Genomic DNA, 21,577 nt, shown 5'->3' with positions numbered 1-21,577 from the left:
ACGCTCATGCAATGCAGCTGACTTGTACCGACTCATATGTGCAGCAGTTAAGATTTCCTTATCTAAATTCTGTTCCATACCAGTATACTTTATTTTTTTTGCAATGTGTCAGGAACCGAGAAGGAGTGCCTCCTCTTTACAGAAAAGTCAAAATGTCCCTGTTCTTTCAGTAACACAGAAATGTGATGACAGTGGCTTTATTTTGACTTCCCAATCAAGAGGAGACACTCCTTATCAGTTCCTGACATATATTACAACAAAAAAGGACACTGATATGGAACAGAATCTAGTTAAGGGAATCTAAACTGCTGCACATGCAAGTTGATAAGAATTTTTGGTTACAAGAGACCTTGGTTACAAGAGACATCTTTTTCAGGCCCCTTAAGTGTCTCTTGTGATGAGGTTTTACTGCATTATAATCTGACTGTCTCCATTTCAAAAACAAAAAGCAGTTTTGATTTCATAAATATACCACACTAAGCAGTTAAGAAAAACTTTGTTGGCCAGTACTCCAGATGAGTAGCAGCAAAACTTCAAATTCAGCCTCTACCAGATAAAGGTCACCAGAAACTTGCACTGGCTTACTGTTCAGAAATGCCAAACAAGCAAATCAGATGCAAGGTGCAACAGGTGGAAATCGATTTACTTACTTCAGAGGGGGACTTATTCGACTGTATTCATTACTTAACTAGGAAAAATGCATTATAACACTTTCTTTAATGTCATGCAGAAAGTGATACCCGAGTGTTTCTAGCATATAACTCAATGAACATCTATGCAGCGTACAAACAGTGGTGCGCTGAACATCTAAACAGCCCTGCAGTTGCATGTTGTACATCGGTGGCAAGCTATTTGTTTTAAATACCAGGACCGAAGCTGTGACCATCTCGTAAAGTAACCAAAGGCCAATCTAAAGTTGTTTTTGTCCATGAAATTCTGTGGAAAAAAATTCAATAATTCTCAACACGGTGCAGAAATATATATCAATAACCAAAGAAACATTTTTATGCCAGAATAATCTAATAATGAAAAAATGCAACAAATGAAAAAAACTGGAGGAACACTTAAGCTCCGCTCAGTGGTATGACACAACTGAGTTAATGGCTCTCGTCTGCAGCTCCCCTTGCATACATGCACTTTGCTACTTGTTTAATCGCTGATCCCTCAAATGGTGCCTCTGTTATCTTGTACGTGCTCATTAGCATATAGTCAACCACATTATGTGGAAAGCCACTGACATAGATATAAAGCCCCACTTTTACCAAGCCATACGAACGTGCCTGCATGGCCTCTGAGTTGCGTGTCTAACTTGGAATCCAAGAGCCCCAAATGGTTTGGTCCCCACTTCACCCTCCATTCCCAAAGAAGCTGACCCAGTAGCCAGCTCCTGCCAGCTCAGCCATGTCAGGTGGTCTTGTGATGTTACACAACCCTACGACCAGTGCCTGTCAACTACCACCTACCATAGGCATGCCCGTGATTTTTCATTCGCAATGCCAATGCCAACAAAGCCCTTTTTCTCTGGAGAATAGAGGTTGTAATGTTATCGAATCAAAAAGCTATTGTAAGTTATGAGAGACCATATCCTATCCGGATGCATTATTTTCTTTTGTTTTGCACTGCTCCTCAGTAAACGCAACTTGAATACAAACCCTTAAGAAAGGAAAAAGGTTGTCTATCAATGAGCACTACACAAAAAGAACAGCTTTACAGCACTGCAAAAGAGACAAAAAAATACCAAATGCTGACTATCTTTAGTAACCAGAGTCGCATATAATTGTAACCACTGTATTCCAATGCCTTTCAACTGCAACACTGCTGAAAGCAGTATGAAAAGTGTGCCTGGCCCTTACTTCTATGCTACAATTGAGAGGAGCACTCAAATGGCTGTTTGCACATAGTGTGCCTTACTGCAATGCCAAACTATATAAAGCAAACACTGAGTGATGAACAATAATAAAGTACAAAAGATAAGCAATAACAGGATTACTTATCTACACACAAACATGGCCATCATCTGCGTATTATATATTATATAATTCAGAGTACACCATGGAATCGCAGCACTGACAGACAGGGACAAATTACACACACACAACTCTTCCTGTCTTCCCTTTGTCCTCGTCTGCCAGTGCTGCGATTCCATGATGTTCGAGAACCAACTAGCCCAGCAATTCACCCTGCATCAGAGTACAGGTTACATTAACAGCTTGATATGGAAGAGTAAGAGATGAAAACTATGTTATGACAGCAATGCTTCATCAGGACAGGATAACTGGCTCATAAAGTTGCCTTAAGATCTATTTACTTCAGCAGAAGCATACTACGTAAACAGATTTATACTGTATGTTTACAAGTAATTTTCTATTCAAATAATTAACATGAAGTTACTTACTATATGGGGTCACTATTTTCCCCTAAACATAGCAAATGTTTACATTCCACTGCAGTATAAACATGTGCTGCAAAATAAACAGAATTTTGATTATGGTGACGTAACATTTAGAGAGACTGGAAGCATCATAGAAATATGCTGTGCTCAAGGACCTTTGTTGAGGAATACCCAGATTTTTGCACCCCAAGTAAATTCCACGACAGTGAGGTTAAACTCAATTTTTACCAAAAAGGCACTTTCCTGAAAAGAATATTCCTGGAGTACATAATTGAATATACCACATAAAAAACGGCTCTTATTTCGAATCAATTTACAAATGTCTCCTGAATTCATTGGAGGTGTTTGTCTTTTATGCCCACTGCTTAAATGCAGTTTCACTCTTAAATAAGGCCACAAGGTATGCCCAACAAATGACCCCGAAAATGCATACATAGACGTGATGTGTTACTACACACTAGCCAATGTTGCCTTAATACTACAGAGAATTCCAAATGGCGCTTGTGCATGGCACGGAAGGAATGCCGTCATACTGTGGTACATACAAAGGAATCAAAGGGAGATATAGTAATGTGCCTATTGATAGACAGAAAAGTGTGACAGTGTACTCATTTCTGCAATACCTATTTTATGGATTGCTTGCAATCTTATTTTTTTTTTTTCAAACAAGAAAACATGAGTTTTTAGAGAATTCTCATCTTTTTTGAAAAAAGTCTAATGAACTTGAACAGTTGAGACAATTTCAAGAAAAATATAATTTCTACTCTAGATTCAACACAAACAGTACTCTATTTTCAACATCCTGCCTCCCATCTTAATGTAGATGAAGTTAGCACAAAACCTTTGACTGAGACAAGAAGCGACTCATACGACAAAAGACAAGCACTACTTTCTTTTTGTTTTTTTACTTGGCTTTTTTTTTTTACGGGCACAAAGATTTCAAGAACAGCCTCAAGTGCTTTGTTTTTAACAAGGCCATTTGGTAGCAGAACAAACTTGCCAAGCTTACTGCAATTAAGAACTGCCTCAAGTGCTTTTTTAGGGCCATTTGGTAGGACAACAAACTTGCCATCTTTTATCAGATTGCAGTACGCTTGGCAAGTCTGCTGTGCTACCAAATGGCCTTTTTAAAGAAAAAGCACTTGAGGTGGTTCTTGAAAACTTTGTGCCCAAACAAAACAAAGTAGTGCCTGTCTTTCATTGTATATGCCACTTCTTGTTTTAGTCAAAGGTTTTGCACTAACTTCATCTACATTATGCAGTACCAACTAACCCAACAGCACGCACTTTTGCCTCCCATCTCACTCAGTTCATGTCCTGAAGACAAAAAGGCTTACCTACACAAGGTTGTTATTGATATGGCAGGGTTAGCAGCCTTATCAGAAAAAAAAAAAAAAAAAAAAAAACAGCATGGTTAGTCAAAAACTTGCTGCCTGGTTAAAACAATGATGATGTCACAGTCTCACATGCCACGGCAGTGTTGATTGGTCGATGGGGTGTGTGACATTATGAGATTGCACGAGATGGCCAAGTTTTCAGGTGTGCTAGCAGTTGGCAGGTGCATTTGGTTGTGTGCAGATGAGCCCGAACAGCTTCACTTACTAAGTCGGAATGGAGCCAGAATCAATGCCATGTGTGTCTACTGTAGTGAAAAAAAGAAGGGGTTCGATCATTCAGTGCTACTGGACCAAACCTCGAGTGTTAGCTCAAATCATGGGAGAGTGGAAATCGTGGGACTACTCATCAGGTTTAAATAGCGCTGGAAATAGCGTCGGGTTTAAATAGCGTTGGAAGACGACTGCATATTTTGGCGCACATATTTGAGCGGATTGTCTGTAAAGCCTTGGTGGAAAGCAGGCATTGGCGGTTTTGTTACACAGCGAGTTTGTGGGCATTAGCTGCAGATTCAATCCAGCTGAACCTAGTTTAAAGTGGAAGCTCGATTAGGCATGGTCAGACACCATTTGCTGTGATTTAACCCCTCCATGGTTGTCTGCGATCGCCAAGGAAACGCAGCTGAAGAACTGGTTGGAGCGTGCGATTCCTTCATGATTGTCTGCAAACCTCAAGACACCACAGCAGGGTCAAGACAGCACAAAGGTGTCGAGGGCATTTTGAAGGGGAAGGTCCCAGGGAGGGATACCAGATGGGCAGCAGTGGCGGTGGAGGGAAAGGGTAGGCAGGAGATTGGAAGGCTGTGCAGCATTGTGTCAGGCAATGTTGTATATTTGTAGAGATATGTACCGGTACGAATGAAGTTTGGCAGGTGTGTGAAGAAGTAGAGGTGTGCAAAGTAGAAGAATTGATGCAGTAGAAGAAAAAGCAAGCACCGCTGGCTCCAAGAAGTGAGTGTGGCTAGTGCGAAGAATAAGCGAGTGGCACTGGCACCTCACGTCACATCTGAGGTTAAATCCCAGCACCAAATGACTTTCACGAATGGCAGCAGTGGAGCCAATGCTGTAAAATCCCACAAGCAGATAGGGTGACTAAATAAATAAGTTGCTGAAGATCGAGTATCAGTAGCTGCAGAGGCCCAGAGTATGCAGCAAACATCAATGACGGAGAAGAAGAAGCAGGCCAAGTGGACTTTAGACTTTAATGCTACTGCATTCTCAACACATCAAGTAATTAAGTGTCCCCTAAATTCCTCAATGCAATTGAATTAAAAGCCCCATCTCCAGAAAATCCAGCATTGTCAGCACTCTCAGCATTGTGAGCAAAAACTCACAAACAAGCCTCTGGCAGGTGACATGGCCATGCAGTGACTCATCAGCAGGTTGTGTGACATCACAAGAACACACGGCATGGCAGTTCCCTTGAGATGAGAGGCTGAGATGGGGATCAAATCCTCTGGGACATTTGGATCCTGACTCAGGCACACTACTCCTAGGGCACACAGGCACGTTCGTACAGTTTGGCTAAAGCGGGTCCTTATTTCTAAGCTGCATGGTCTTTCACTTTATATGGTAACCTACAACTTCTTGCCAAGATGCACATGTAAGGTAAGAGAGGCACAAATGAAAGGATTAGTGAATAAGTGAGTAGCAAAGTACATGCACACGAATGAGCTGATCCACAAGGGGAGCAACCAATGGGAGCCAATAACGCTGTCACGTCATACCCTTGAAGGCAGAACTTAAGCATCCCCCAAATTTTTTAGTTCAATGTGAATTTCATATTCTAACTTGCCTATTTATTTGAGTTCTTCAATAACCTTGCCGTCCACTGCTGTCAAAATAGTAGCAGAAATAATGGACAGTAGCATAGGGGAGATGAAAGCTACAGTTGTGATAAAAGCTCTGCAATCAATTTGCTGAAGGGAACAGCAGCTGGACAAGATCAAGAGTAGGCCTAATCAAGAGTGGTAGAGACGTGCAAGAAAAGCTTGGAACTTGAGATACACATCGCCCAATTTCGTCAAGTGTACTAGACACATGGAACAATACTGCTAAGCTACAAGAAAAAAAAAAATATTCCAAAGGCCTGAAAAATTATGAACAAATTACTGCCCACAAGATATTGCAAAAATGATTACTACTAGGATTAGAACAATACTAAACAATAGTCAACCATGGGAACATTCTGGATTCAAGAAAAGTTTGGATTGGTTTATGGGGTTTAACCTCCCAAAGCGACTCAGCTATGAGAGACGCCGTAATGGAGGACTCCGGAAATTATGATCACCTAGGGTTCTTTAACGTGCACTGGCATCATACAGCACCCGGACACCGCTAAGCTTTTCGCCTCCATCGAAAAGCGGCCGCTGCAGTGGGGTTCGATCCCGCATCCTTGGGCACAGTAGTCGAGCGTCCTAACCACTGCACTACCATGGGGAGGATTCAAAGGGTATTTGATACTAGACCATATTCATGCAATTAATTAATCTGGTCTTGGCATCATAAAACCCAACACAACACATGCAATTAATTTGGAGACAAAGAAAAGTGCCGAGAATAACTGACCCTTACATATAGATGTAGTTGGTTATAAAGCAGCATTTCACTCATTTGAAACTTCAGTAGTCATTGTGTAGCCAGTGTGCAACATGATTTACAGGGGCAGTGCATCATCCATAGGTCTCTGCAAGAGGAGAAAGAAAATGCTGATCATGAAGGGTGCCATGCATAAGCCATAAGACATATTCTCTTTGTTATTATTCACTACATTCTTACAAAATGTACTCAAGTATTAATAAAAAAAAAAAACTCAAATTCATTGGAGCATTGACTTGTAAGGCAATTCAGGGGATGTAATCACTGCAGTACATTCTCAAGGACCTAACAAATTATAATGGCAAGCTTAAAGATTACTCTGAAGAAAAGTAATGTTCAACATTGTGGGAAGGAAACATTTACATTAGGTATTGAGGCGCTGGAACTTGGTACGGATGTCATGTAGGCCAAGTAGTGACCGCAGATTCAGGTCATAACAAGAAATTACGAGGAAAGTAAGGATGAATTTGACTGTATTTAGCAGGTAATCCCAATTTACAAATACCAGCTTGCCAATATCCCTCAAATGTATACAGTAGTCACATCATGCCAGTACTCACTTAAGGAGTTACAAATACCAGCTTGCCAATATCCTTCAAATGTATACAGTAGTCACATCATGCCAGTACTCACCTAAGGAGTTGAAACTTGGAGGTTAAAAAAAAATAAGACGAAAATAAACTGACAGCAACACATTGTGCAGTCAAAAGGAAAGTGACTGGGGCAACCTTGAAAGATAAAAAAGAGAGCGACATAGACTAAAGAACAGACTCAATCTAATAATATTTTAGGAGAAATTAAAGGGGGAAAAAAACAAACGTGGATGGATGAGGTGGTGAATGGGGTGGGTACCAATGGTCTGCTAAGGTAGCAACGTGGATTTGAAGAAACAGATCATGTAGCCCAGATTGACCGGATGTCAAGTGGTGCAATAATATCCCTGGAAGTTTACTTGAATAGGGGTTCCACGCATGGTGCAAAACAGGGTTACTTGAAAAGCATTAAAGAGGTATTTGTTCCACAGTATGTATAATCTGGCTGATCATAATGATAACTGAGGACCTCAACTAGCAATGTACCATTGATAGCTTAAAATTTAATGCAAGCTAAAAAAGCCAGTCAAAAATTAAATGCTATCAGTACCGAAACATTCAAAAGACTGCAAAGGTTACAGCAGTTTACAAGGAAGCACATCAAGGTCAAGTAGCCATGGTAGGCCCTGACCGTGAAAAAGAATAGCAGAGAATAAGAATGGGTTGCAGAGTATTTAACACACACTTCCAAAATTAAGAACAGCAGCTTACCAACATTCCCCACAGGACAAGTAAGCAGCACATTCATCCTGCTGGTAGTCATTTATATAACTGAAATTAGGAGACTAACGAAATATAACTTGAAATGAGGTTTGGGGTAGCATAGTAAACGATGAAAAGAAAAAAGAAAAAAAAAAGTGACAGCTTAGAAAACTATGACAACAGTTGAATTTACCCTCAATGACAACGTTGATGTTTGGTTCTAGTGACAGCTTTTTACTCCAAGCTGAGGCTTCACACAAGGGGAAATTTTTATGGAGATTGAAGGTGGGGCTTCGAGGTGGGTCGAGGGTGGCGGTAAACATGTACAAGAAGATGGTCTAATGATCACCAAGCAGACTAGGTGTAAACAGTTTTGGTTTTGGTAATGGCGTTGAAGCTTTCCAATTACTACAGCATTTTTCAAAACTGATTCTATGGAGTTCAACCCATCATTTAGGAAGGAATAGTGTTAGCTTACCTAGAGGTTCAATTGGCAACAAACAAACCACACAAAAAATTGGGACATGTAGGAACCTTACTTGCATACAATGCTTCAGGAAGAGCTTTTAGTATACAGCCCTTTCCAGAAGCATGTATAACATCAGATAGTGGTAGCCAAAACAGGCTTAGAAAAGTAAGAGAAAGCTTTTGCAATTTGCACACAACACCCTTTTGAAAAGTATGTCAAATTCCAAGTCTTAAAGAAACACCCCAGGCCGTAAGGATGGCAATTGTGGGAAGATATAATTGGTTATGCAACTTAAATTCAAGTCCTAGTGTATAGCTGGTTAATAAACAAATGTAGCCATAACAATAATAGCTAATTGCTGATGCAAATGCTGCACTCAGTTTGTAAGAGTTCTTTAATACCACAATTTAAGCACGTTCAAAGGTGCTGTGTGCATACATAGCACCATACATAGGTCTTTCAGCTTTCTTTCTTCCTACAACTTGCCCGTGTTTCTTTTGCAAGGTAAGGTATGAAAAAAAAAAATTAAAAATTCACCGATCCTGGCAAAAGGTGTTTAGAACAATGTAACATGTCAGGGAAGAAAACAGGATTTAAGTTACTAAATTTGCACTGCAACATAAGGAATTGGGCATTAATCTTTGTTTAAACCTGGGCCCATATTCCAAGGTTGCATCGTTTTTACTAGTGTTGTTTTTGCAGTTTTTGATTTCACCTGATTGGTGGAAACATGAGAACCAGAAGCGGTGGCAACCGAACCAACATCGCTTACAGTGCTCCTATCAATTTGATCACTCGCGATGAGGGCAAGAACACTTCTCAAAATGACGCAAACTTAGAATACACACTTAAGTCAACTTGATAAATGTTAATAGCCATGGTAAACACCAGCAGAGGGGTCCAAGCGTAATGCCTGGATCTGAAAAAACAGAGGGCATCTAGTGAAGTGTTACTGAAATGCCCAAAATGGCAGCAATGTGCTGTCATGCCATCCATAAGAGTTATAATACCACTTGGTTACCATGCATACAACATTCCACACAACATGCACTAAATGAATGGTTTCTGCACCAATACGTTGTGTTCAATGCAATCTTTTCTTGGTGCTTTCAGGCAATGAAAAAATGCAGCTGTCAGCAGTGCAAGTTCCAAGCAATGGCATGTTGAACCCAGCATTTCAGAGCTGATGTGATTTTAAAAGGTTTTCTCTTGTGTGCACACTGTTACAAACTACGATTGGGACATTTATTATAGGGTGCAACATTGTGAATAGGTTTGCCGATCTAGCAAATAGTGACGCCAGCCTGCTCATATCACACCAGCAGACACAGCTGTATGAATATGTTGTAAGACGAATAGAAATGTATGTGATTGTGTCTTTAGACTGAAACGTAAGAGGGCTTGTGCAAGGAACACTCAACTTTGCACTGTTCTTATTCACAGCTAAATGATTTTTTTAATACAATTTGTATGTGTGCTCAAACTAAACAGGAAAAACGTGCCAAAGATATGCGCAGGAAGGTTTTAATTCAAACGCCACATTGCAGATGCATCAATGTGACCTCCTTACAACAGGTGCCAGTTTCTGAACTAGCTTTGATGACGCAAATGCATTAAAATTTACCCCACTTCTCCATTCAACCATCTTCTTTGTGTAGTCTATTTACGTTCAACAATAAAGTTTGAAGCACATAAATCTCACTTCTGACCTGCTTTTCTCGTGTTTGCTTAAATGCCAATAACACTGCTACTCCACTCCAACGCCGCAAAGCGGTAGAAATACCACAAATTGCGCACCACTTGTGAAACACCAACAAAACTCTGCAGCTACTTCGACTTGCCACTCTCAAGTAAGTCTTTCGCCTCGTTGATTTTCGCAGCCAGGTAAGGAGAACCTCCACGATCAGGATGGTTAAGTAGCATGATCCTCTTGTGCGCGTCTTTCAGCTTAGATTTGCTCGCAGAAGGGCTCACGCCAAGAATGAGACCAGCTTCTCGCTTGCTCATCTTCGGTTCAAATCCGCCTTTGTAGTACTTTGACCCAGTGAACGATTCAGCCGCCGGCAAGTTCTTCAAGCTTTCTTGCAAAGTCTTCGACCATCCTCGTGAAGAGCGGAGTAGCGCACGGCCTGTGAATCCTACAGCAGCCAGAGCCAGGCCGGCAACTATAACACTCGATGACATGGCAGATTTCTGTTAACTAGTTCTGCGTGCGTGAAGAACGATATGAAATGTGTCGGACCATGCTAACCATGCTACCAGGGTTGCCGCTGGGCGGATTTCAAAAAGAGCCAGAATTCAAGCTAAAGGTAGCCAAAAGTAGCCAAACCATTTAAGCTCGGCTACTCATAGAGTTTCTTACTCTTACTACAGTGCCTAGAATATACTGGCTAGTGTGACGAGCGCCCGCGCTTCCCTATGGGCGAGAATGGCGCTTTTTGCAATGAAAGCCAATCGTTAGCGGCAGAGGGCGCCGCTTGTCGGGAGGGTACCACCTGAGCAGACGACGCAGTTTTCTCGCTTCAGAATACGGCAATCTGTTGGTGTTGTGCGTGCGTGTTAAACCTGCTTCTGCGCTTTTTTTTGCTTTCACGAAGGTGCAGCAGTTTATTTACGGTGTAGGTGTTTGCTCATGCCAGTCGTTCCGCACTTCTACCTGCTCGGCGACGATTGCATCGGTTTTTTTTTTTTTTTTTCGCGTTTTGTGCGCGCGTCCTGTGCTCGCCTGTATCCCTTCTTTTTTTTACTGTGTCGCCAGTGGTGAAGCGCGGTTACCGATTGTTGTTTCCCCAGTGCCTCTCACTAAACTGCAGAGAAAAATCCAAAGAGAAAGCGGTGGTGCACAGAGAAGACTTGCTTTTTTGGCAAACGGGCCTACCGCGAACAAGGAGCGTACGTATTACTGCGCTATCTGATGCTACATAAGTACGCATTCTGTACAATGGGAACGAAGCAAGGAATGACGGAAGGTAAACGGCAACTGCTTTTGTTGGCGAGAAACATTTTTAGAGCATGCAGTTATATTCACAAGGATGGAAACTTGGGCGAGTCGGCTCCATGACAGTGTGTAGCACAAAGAGTATACACAATCAGGCGCTACAGACAGCACCTGTGTTGTGTACGTTTTCTGTGTCCCTCGATTGTCCTTTTGCGCTACACCTATGTCATATGGATGCAGTTATATATTAGGCGCATGTTTCACCGTATAAGCGCGGCATTACCAACGAGCTTCCTCGCGATGAACCGGCTGCGTCTCGTGCATATTGTGTATCTGAGAAAAAAGAAAAACTTCGTCAGCTTCTTCATTCAAAAGATGGTGACTTCGGCAAAACCTTGTGTGCAATATCACAGGCCGCGATGTACCTTAGCCGCTGTAAGTTCTGCTGTTCATGCAATTCTGCCACATGTGCCTGTGTTTGTTATTACATATATACATAAGAGGAGTGTTGTGTGACTTCTTTTCCTGTGTTGTTCGCATATACAATATATAAATAAAACTGCGCGTACGTGTTTACTTGTCATCAAGTGTACAGTGCGCAGAAAGAACCATATAGACAAGCGTCAGCCCGTGACGTCAGCGGAGATGCGGTGGCGCTGGCGACAGCAGTGACTTTCGTGGTGTAGGCAAAAGCGCGGGCCGTCTGCATTGGATGCGCGGCGATTGCTGTGTTTTCGGGCATAATTCCCAATATTTCTACGAGCTGTGGTGCGGTTGATTGCGCCACGAGGCACAAAAAGCAAAATGGCACTTGTTTTAACATGTTTCTTGCGGTCGGATTAAGATGAGAGCGAAGGGCAGCGGCATTGAGCGCGACAAGTAGACTCTTTGGTGACAGATTGCCTTCGCGGCTAACATATTTATGCGTTGCAGTTCTTCACCGAAACTAGATCAGTTCGTTTGCAACCCTTAATTATCATGATTGCTTTTCGGCGGCACGACGAATAGCGCAAGAGCAAACGCCTGCAGCTCATGCCCATTTTGATATGCTATTAAGTTGTTCAGACGCGATATATTCCGTGTGCGTATGATCCCGCAGGGAAGCTGCACTGTGAGTTCTATTCACTTGCAGTGCTGCCCGTGCATATGCTCACACAGAAAGGACACAAACGCTGCTGTGAAGGTAATTGCAATTACTTTGAGCGTGGTCACTCCAGTACGATATTTCTGGCTATAACAGGCCCGTACCTGTAAAGTATAAATTTTCTCTGTTTGTACTTTCACGAGTTTCAACCAGTCTCTTCATCACCAGTTCTATAGTAAACATTGTTATGATCCGAGCAGTCCCGCAGCATTATTTCTCATTTCTAAATTTTATTTTTGGAGGTCATTATAAGATCCTGACGAACGAATTAAAGGATATTTAAGTATATATAGTACATAGAGTTCAGTGTCCCAAAGAGGAATCGACTATGAGGGGTGCAAAATAAGCAGAATAAGATGATGCGCATTTGAATAAAAAATTTCCATGTATACTAAAAAAAGCTCAGCAGATCACGCAAATTTCGCTGCAAGCGATCGTGGAGAATGTTTCATCTGCACTCATGCGTCTCTCCTATAGAGTAAAGAGAACAAAATGAGAGCTTTCGTACTGGCATTCATGTACATATTAACCTGTGAATGACCTTGCTACATCTGTAAGATGAGATAGACGTCAACGTCTTTTTTATCGGGCAGGCGAAAACAAGTTGGCAGTGCACTTTGCCAACATGTTAAAAAGATCTAAAAGATTGAGTTCTTCTTTTTAGATACGAAATTCTATGACTTAAGTTGCCGGTAAAGTGAGCTAGAAATATGACTTCTAGTTTACTATATATAGTTGCCGATAATATTGTTCTTTAGAGTGAGTGCTTCAAGCAACAAAAAGGCAGTCAAGATTCGTCATATGAAAAACACACTTCCAGTCATTCATATTGTCGTCCTCCTTGCATGCGCTAGGAATAGGCCTGGGAGTTGAACAGGGTTGACTATTAGTCTTTCTTATACATTGCGCTTTCTCGTTTCTATTTAACTTAATCACTCACGGCCGTCGCCTACGTACCGCAGCCGCGCGCTGTTGAGGCTACGGAGATGGAAGCCAATGCAGCGCTCTTCGCCAAGTAATTCTAGCTGTAATCGGCTGATAATGTGCGGAAATACTCTCCAGGCATAAACCAAGCTATTTCTCAGCTCGCCCTTGTCGATGGAACCCACGGTTGCATGACTAGTCCAGTAGGCCGGCAGCAAGTGGCTTGAGAGCTGTGATGAATAGCTGGCCTTCCCGGTTGAGGTTCTATTTCCCGGTTAGTCCCGGGCTGGCTACCGCACCGGAGCTTCATTAAAGATTAGCTGTGCCAAGCTGCCTGCATCAATTGGACACCGAATTCCGTGTTTGTACATCCGATAAAGGCAACGAAAATGGCAAAACAATTGCCCTGCGGATACACTAACCGACCTCTTGAAATCCAGGATAGAGAGGCAATTTTGTCTCCAACCGGCCTTTTTATACTGGTATTTCCAGGTGATTAAAGTTTACCACTGCAACTAAATAGTGGTGTCGAAGTCGAGGACAACGATAAAAATGACAGCGAGATTCCATGTTTTTTCGCATCCCATGTGTTGCGTAACTTGCGCTGTACACCTCAGTCCGATTGTTATACGTACTTTCGGATGATCCAAAGGCAGTGACTCGTATAAATTTCGGGAAATGCAAGTAAGTATATGGAATGCATATTTTCAAGTAAACTTCTGTACTTAGGAGTGCCAGGAGGTAGACCGCCCGCGTAAAGAAAAAATGCTCTCGACATCTCCCGACGCAGTCCTGCCTCTAGTTTTGCTCCTAAAGTTAAAGGCTCGAAGCGCAAGCTGTGAAAGTCCTGGTATTTTTTCACAGTATTTATCTTCCTGCTGCTCTAGCTCTAGACAGTTCTTGTATCTAATTCCTGTATTTTTTTTTTTGTCTCAGAAAACATCCCACGACGTCCTATTCGATCGATGTTATTTCTACCTGCCCTGTTCTGCTTATCATTGTAGACAAGCATGTAGACTAGTGTTAAAACAATAAATAAACAGTGCTGCGTTCGTGATTCCATCTTTGTCCAGTCATTGCCCTTGTGACTAGTTGCAGCATGCACCAAAAACAAAGTTTGCCAAGTAATTATTTCCTCTGCCTTAGGGAAAAAAGGCCAGCTGTGAAAGCTGCAAAGATATGGACTGATATTCCTTCATATTTTTTCACACAATCATGCTAATGATGTGTTGCATCTTCAAAGATCTAAGCAGTCTGCTTGCCAGCGCAAGACGGAACATTTATTGCGGACTGCATATTAGTTGTGTAGTGTCAAAATGCACACATGCATCTCGATTTCAGGTCATACAATACCCTCGGGTGGTCACAAAATACTCCATATGTCATGATAGCCAACTGCAGCTATGGGATAAAAAAGGTATATGGACATAAATCATTGCAAGAGTAACAAAACTGCGTAAATTTGCACTGTTAAAAATATTAAACACTACACAGCGAAAGTAGTTTTGCTAGAACCATTGCTGTGACTGACATGGCAAACAGTGCTTGTTGCCTTTAGTGATGTGTTGAGCACAAGGCCTGCATAGAGATTTTAATCCTGTCCGTTAGGCGGAGTTATGTCCTGTTTTTGTTGTGTTGTCATGCATGCAGGCCAAGGTAATGCCATATGGTCCTTGGTTCCAACGCTGCAATTCTGAAAAAGTGACTGCCAACACAGGTCCGATGTACACCGTCCTACTGCTGACCGTGTATATTCCTAAGTGATGTCCAAGTCTTGGGCAGACACTAATCGACGCAGCTCACAAAGCAACATTCCTGCCAAGGTGGTTGCTTACCATAAAAACCACATGCCATAGCTGCCATTCATGGCAGCCCAGAAGTAATGAAGTGCTGACGAAACATATTTCAGATGTTCAGTGAGTTTACACAAGAGGGAGTTGTTAATATGGTTAATTAGTCACCAGTGAAATTTACACTGTATTTATTTTGTTAAACAAAGCTCCTTTTGTGGAGTAAAACAAGCTAAAATTAGCCACAGACACAAAGTAGGCAAATGGCAATACATATTGAAATACTTATTGTGAATTGTGTTTTATTGTCGGATTCCTTTGAAGGGACACTAAGGAGGATGGAAAGCAGTTTTCCTGTACACGAGTCGCTTTGGGATGTTAAACCCCACAAACCATTAAAGAGACCACTTAAAATGAAAGCAGAGGTTTTAAAAGGATGGAAAGACCAAGAAACAGAACAAAGATGCTGCCATTACCGGCCAATTTTGCAAGTAAAATGCATGCTTCCACACAGAAGTTTTGGTGCAGATTACTGCAAGATATATTGTGTTGTGAGCCACTCTAATGTGGCAGTGACACGTCATTTTCAGCAAGGTCATCATGAATCGATTCTGGGAAGGCTTCCAATTTAAATTTTCTCACCAATAAATACTATATGCCACAATTGCTACCGGACAACACAGCCATAATGAGAGAAATAATCAAATATTTACTGAGACCAATGACTCAATGGAGTTGTCCTCAGTGTCACTTTAACAGGGTGAACTGAAGCATTCAAGCAAAGTATGCACTGATGCATGTGAGAAAATATTCTGAGGTAACACAATCTTTGCTCCAACAGAAGACTCGCAACTTCACCACAAAGAGGGAAAACAGATGCCCAGGTACACTGGTACAGCACATACAGGAATCGCAATAATTAGCAGACATGCATTGCAATTCACAGAATGTCACGAAATGTGGTCGCTAGGTTAAATGTAATAGCATTAAATGTGCAAGCATATTTTGCAGATTGCCGAGATTTATTTGTTGCTTCAATTATTTATTTCGTATATACGGCAACACCTTTGGTCAACAAAAAAAAGGGCGTGTAAGTGCCAGGAAAGAGGTCAGATTAGATGTGCTAGGTTTTTCTCCTGGAGGAGCAAGGAGAGAATCATTCTCCTGTAACCAGTTGACGGTGGATTCATCCAAATGTGAAGGTCCGATGTTCGACGACCCAAAAGTTACCTAAACGGGCATCTCTGCCAGCCGTCGACCAGAGCATATGCAACAGAGGTGGTCATGTGTAGCCTAAGCACGGACATCTCCACGAAAGAAGGAAAAAAAAAAAAAAAGGAGCTCACATTTTGGGTATCACATCAAAAATATGTGTAAGCCCACTCAGCAACCAAAAATGACATACACTGTGCATGCATACAACGCATGAATATGTCAGCGCAACTTAACAGTGTTGGCCGTTTATGTCATATCGTAATTATGGTGCAGTGAGGCTTGCTGATGAATTAAACAGGCTCTGCTCATCACAAACCTCTCAGCAGCACCTTCCCACAATCAGTGTCCTGACCTTTCAATAAGACAGCTTTCTCCTCCTCGCATTGCTAGAATGCATCAGAACGTTCTTGCTCACAGCATATAAATACGATCAATATGATAAAGCTCACCATTAATGTCATTACGGTTTCTTCCCCTCCCCCCTTATCATCTCCCTGTACTGTATGCACAGCTCTCTTGACCTATCCACATCCAAATGAGAACAACTTAAGGGAATAGTGAGGGCAAAATGAACTTGGTCTATACCAATAAATTACTGTGTTCTAATAATGAAACACAGGCTTTTTCTATGGTAAAAGTTTTATAGATTACAAAAGTATGGAAACTAAAATAAAGCTAAGCCACCAATGGCCACTTTTGTAAGTAAACCGCGGTGACGTTACTTAATGTTTACTCCGGCAGATCTCCAATGCACGACTACACAGCCGTTCACTACTGATTGATGATAAGTGTGTTTTGCAGCATGAGCTGCATCTCGTAAGGATTAAGGGGACTCTCCTGGAGAAATTTGTGATGGCTACATGACATTTTCTGAATTGTGACCATGTGGTCTGTGCATGTACAACAGTATGGTGCATGCGCAGAAATAAAAATTGCCTGCAAGCAAATTTCTGGTCTGAAGCCCTGAGGCACTAAAGCCACTCTCTTGTCGTCGGAGTGTGACGCCACGCACCATGTGATGGGTGCATAATAAAAAGCATATAAATGACACACGCCTACGAATGTGATTTGAACCCATGGCAAGCTACACAGGTCAGATTCTCTGGGCGCTGCATTAAACTAAGCTATAGCTTCACCTTGACATTGCACGCATTATACAGCCACTTTCTCATGCTGCGCATCACTGTCTTCATCAACTTCCACTTGTGCACAGTTTAGTCACAAAGCAAGACCATGCAGACAGAAAACATTTCAACATGTGGTTACTGAAAATAAAAAAAAAAAAATCGTCTAATGCTCATTTCATATGCCTTAGGGAAACCCTCCAAGGTTAAGCAGACTTGCAATAAAAAGTGATTGCTCACTGCCATCCAACCGATGGCAGCCCTATTGCTACAAGAAAAGATATGCAGCTTTTTCAACCAAAGAGGTTTTGATAAAGCTGCATAGCTTTCCTTTGCAGCCTTATCGCTGTGCTTTGGTGGATGCTTATGAGTAATTACTCCCTTATTCCACTAGTCTTGTAGGTCAGAGGGGAAGGGGGTAGTTTGGTAACGCCGGGGGCTTCCATCGGCCGAGTCCGTAACTCTGTCTTCTTGGGCAGCCATGCTGTGCTACAGGCCACAACAATTTTTCAGACTGTTCTACACCATTTCTGTGAGAGCAAAGCTTACTGCCTTCTTGTCGTTGTTTTATTCGCGCTGCGAATGGGTTTTACTCTACAAGTAGTTCTTTTGGTCATGACACCACAGGTGCAAATCAAATGTTGCATTTTGATTGTTTTCGGAGTAATAAATGCACCTCTTGCTGCCAAAAAAATATCAACCAACCTGGAAGAATGCACATAATAATTTTTTTTAGATGAGTAGGATGAAGCTGTCTGCAGCGTCCCTTTAGGGAAGCAGCAGTGCAAAACTTAAATGAAGGATGTAAAAGCTGAGAAGCTATGCTATATCTAATCGATAACTTAGACAAAAAAATTGAGTTGCTGCACATTAGTCCCATAGGCATCTGTACTTCGGTGAACCTCCGAAGTTTACTACTTTCTTTCTTTTTTACATACTGCCCATCAAAATTTCTCAGCTGTGTACAGCCCAGCCAAGGAACTGAGTGAAGGCATTCCTTTCATTACAATTTCTCAAGAAATGCAACTGTGGGTGTGTTTTCTCGAATTCTGTCTGCTTTCTTACTAAACATATGAAATTTCTAATAGTACTTAGCCATACAACAAGGGGAAGTTTGCTGCTGGAGAAGAGTAAAAATACTGGCATATTTCTGTAGATCTTTCCCTGTGATGACAATAGTAACAGAATATCTGTTTTGCAGGAATTTATATTTTCTCTAAGCTGGGGACGGTGGCGGCATTGGTATGGGCAAAATATTTTTCTTAGCTGTGGTAGATATGACCAGCCTTATAACTAATAGCTATTTTTAAATTAGTAACTGAGTGCTTTAAACTATAGCTGTAATGAAACATTATTCGTCTTATTTAAATCACCTTCAGGGGCTCCCCCACGCACTAACATTAGAGGAGAAGAGAGGTGTCAAAACCTGGGAATTCACGAAGTGCTTGCAAGAGTATGGACGGAGGTCTGGTTCCACCTGGAGCGGGCATGTCTCCTCTTTAGCGAGCAGTTCTCGGAGCTGTGGTGTCGGCCGCCTGTCTTTTTTTTTTTTTTTTAATATCTAGGTTTGGGGGTGTGACATGGATGGTATAAGTAGGATAGAACTTAAAGAAAACAGCAGTTGCTAACAATGACCAATGAATGTTTCCCGGCATGTGTTTTACTCCACTGAAGGGTAAACAATCAGTTTTTGATGTGTAAGTACACCAAACAAGCAAGAAGCATTGATGGTATTCTTCAGCTGGTAATTTTGTCTGATGGTTAGCTTCTTATTTAGGTAACCAGAAAGACCTTAAACAGACTATTTTCTGTGACGAAGAAATTGTGCATGGCAGTTACTGCAGACTTAAATTGTATCCGAGACTATAGAGGGGAAGCAGTTGTTATATTTATTTTTGTTGATGTGTCGCATAGGACAAGCAATATTTATGACTCCGACATTGATGAGAAATTGCAAATTAACACTTTATACAAGGGCAGAGGCCGTACTTATGAAAAAAAAAAAGAAAAAAAAAAGAAACTAAAGAACAAGGACTACATAAAATGCGTTGAGAAACTATATGGCATTTCAGGTTACTAGCAAACCTAAGAATGCTGCAAAACATGTGCACCTTTGCACCATGATATAACAGATCAACATAAAGCTATACACGTGCAGCCTTTTATGCAATGCACACAGAAATTCCCAGTGCTCCTGCTGCTATTGGAATAAACGGTAGAATTTCACCCCTGGTGGGCACTTCACGCAGGTGCATTGAGCATCCAATGATGCAATATTGTATGCGTGACATTGCGAAATCCTTACAACTGCAAACATACTGCCTTATGCCGCCGTGAAACAGCAAGGCATAGGCTTCCACTGGGGATCACATAGCGTCGCTTCCATCTTGTGGCATGATTGTTATACTTGCACCGTGGCTCTGTCGCTTTGAAGTTAGGATTGTTATTGTATTCGCCGTACTCTCTTTTATGAGGAAGTCATAGTTTCTTCCACCATAAGCCAGCTAAAGACAATGTGTCCCTTTGCATACATGCTCGTCTCCCAGCGCTATTAATAAAATTCTCAGTAGTGTGCAAAAAAAAAAATCTTAGAAAAACAAGGGGGCTGTACATACCCCTTAGGTTGTGTGTTGGGCATCACTGCATCACTGACCTTCATTTTAATAGTGGGCTCGTTACTGCCCACTATCTAGGCAGCGGGCAGTTACATCATCTTTTACTGTCAAGTTTCAAAGATATTCAGAGCAACATTCCTATTTCGAAAATTTACATTTTAAAATGTCCTGCCGTGTTTCTTACCCCTAAAGCTAGGTATACTTTTTTTATCTGGATGCGGAGTGTTCGACTGCCACAAAGAAAATATAGTTGAAAAAAGTCAGCAGACTGTCCTTCAGATGTGAAGCATTTGCTACATTGTACAGAAAATGCTTTGGACTTCTGCACACTATGCCATTTCATACACAACATGCAATGCTGCCAAAGGCAGTATGCCTGAGTACCGACTGCATTCGTGCCTGAGAAACAGTTTGTCCTACATCCAAGTCCAAAGTGCAGACATGGATCGTCCAACTGAGCTATGGAGACATCTTAACACTGAGCGTATTCATCAGTGCCACCCTTGACTACAGAAACGGATGCAGAATTACCAGCATTACCGTATCCGTCATGTGGAATGTGATGAAACAGCGAAGTAGTGTGAGAACCTCCTTATAGTGCCAATGGCATCAAGACTACCAGAACAGAAGCTGTCATTAAGTTACTGGCCAGACAACAGAAAGGAAATCAGCAGCTCTTTATGTAGCCAACAGCCACTGTGACTAAACAATGTTGAGGAGAATGTTTTCTCTTCTTAGTTCGTAGTTCTGGTAAGTGGAGAATGAGGTGTGCATATTTTTTTTTTTTTTTTACCAGACAGACTATTTGAGAGAAAATAAAACAATCCTACTCACTGAAAATGAGGTTCAGTCATTTATTCGTCTTAATAAGCTTTGGCGGGTCGCGATGGTTTGGTACATACATCGCCACTAACTGCTCAGATGCTTTAAACTGAAGGAGTCAAGAAAATGTGCAATAGGGAACTGTGACATCAAAGTTACACAGGCCTACGCGAATGGTATATAACAACACGAGCCCTTTCAAAGCAGTTATTTTCATAGCTGCAGATAAATCAGGTCATAAATGTACGGCGCTGCAGTGTTCTAAAAGGTGAGAGAATTGTTATTTTGAATCTATGGAGCAATGACCTGTAGTAGATGATTTTAGTGCACGAAATGCTGTTTTAAATACAATAAAGGTTATACACATATATTTCATGCAGAACTTTACAACGAACAAAAAATTTTAGAAATCTTGCAAACAAGGTCCAGCCATATGTATACATTGAGCATTATCGGCAAGTGGCCAGCTTCCACGATACACACGTCTTAGGATCCGGGATTTAGAACTGACATGAACAGTCGTTCCTTCAGGAAGAACGTAGTCACTACTTGACTAACGTTCTTCCTGAAGGAACGACTGTTCATGTCAGAACACGTAGTCACTACTTGACTAACGTTCTTCCTGAAGGAACACCAACCGGAACGACGCCCCTTTTTATACTGGTATTTCGAGGTGATTAAAGTTTACCACTGCTACTAAATAGTGGTGTCAAAGTCGAGGACAACGATAAAAATGACAGCGAGATCCCATTCGACTACGCACTCGATCGGAGACGAGTTTGTCGCATCCCATGCAAGGTAGATATACAATGGTAGCGAAGGTTCTATAGGCTCCCATTGGTAAAAAAAATGGCGGC

The 21,577-nt window shown here is 41.6% G+C and overlaps 2 protein-coding genes across 5 annotated transcripts in view; one reads left to right on the top strand and one right to left on the bottom strand.

Moving 5' to 3' along the window:
- LOC146204713 (ileal sodium/bile acid cotransporter-like) overlaps positions 1–9,849 on the top strand; it is a 179,342-nt gene extending 169,493 nt beyond the window's left edge. For all 4 annotated transcript variants that reach the window (XR_014704028.1, XR_014704027.1, XM_084589433.1 and 1 more), the window contains one exon: positions 9,262–9,849. Coding sequence is in view for 2 of the 4 variants with exons in the window: in XM_084589433.1 (XP_084445559.1) it covers positions 9,262–9,335 (74 nt within the window). In the remaining 2 variants the exon portion in view is untranslated. The remainder of the gene's footprint in view (positions 1–9,261) is intronic.
- On the bottom strand, positions 9,657–10,466 carry LOC146204712 (mitochondrial import inner membrane translocase subunit TIM14). Its single transcript, XM_084589434.1, has one exon. It carries the CDS (start codon positions 10,330–10,332, stop codon positions 9,976–9,978), a length of 357 nt encoding a protein of 118 aa, XP_084445560.1. The 5' UTR covers positions 10,333–10,466; the 3' UTR covers positions 9,657–9,975.
- Positions 10,467–21,577: the final 11,111 nt, after the last annotated feature.

This window comes from Amblyomma maculatum, chromosome 1, assembly GCF_055883805.1.
Source record: "Amblyomma maculatum isolate TAMU_Amacu chromosome 1, ASM5588380v1, whole genome shotgun sequence".
NCBI lineage: Eukaryota > Metazoa > Arthropoda > Arachnida > Ixodida > Ixodidae > Amblyomma > Amblyomma maculatum.
The sequence above is the reverse complement of the archived record's forward strand: the minus strand, read 5'-3'. Positions and strand labels throughout refer to the sequence as shown.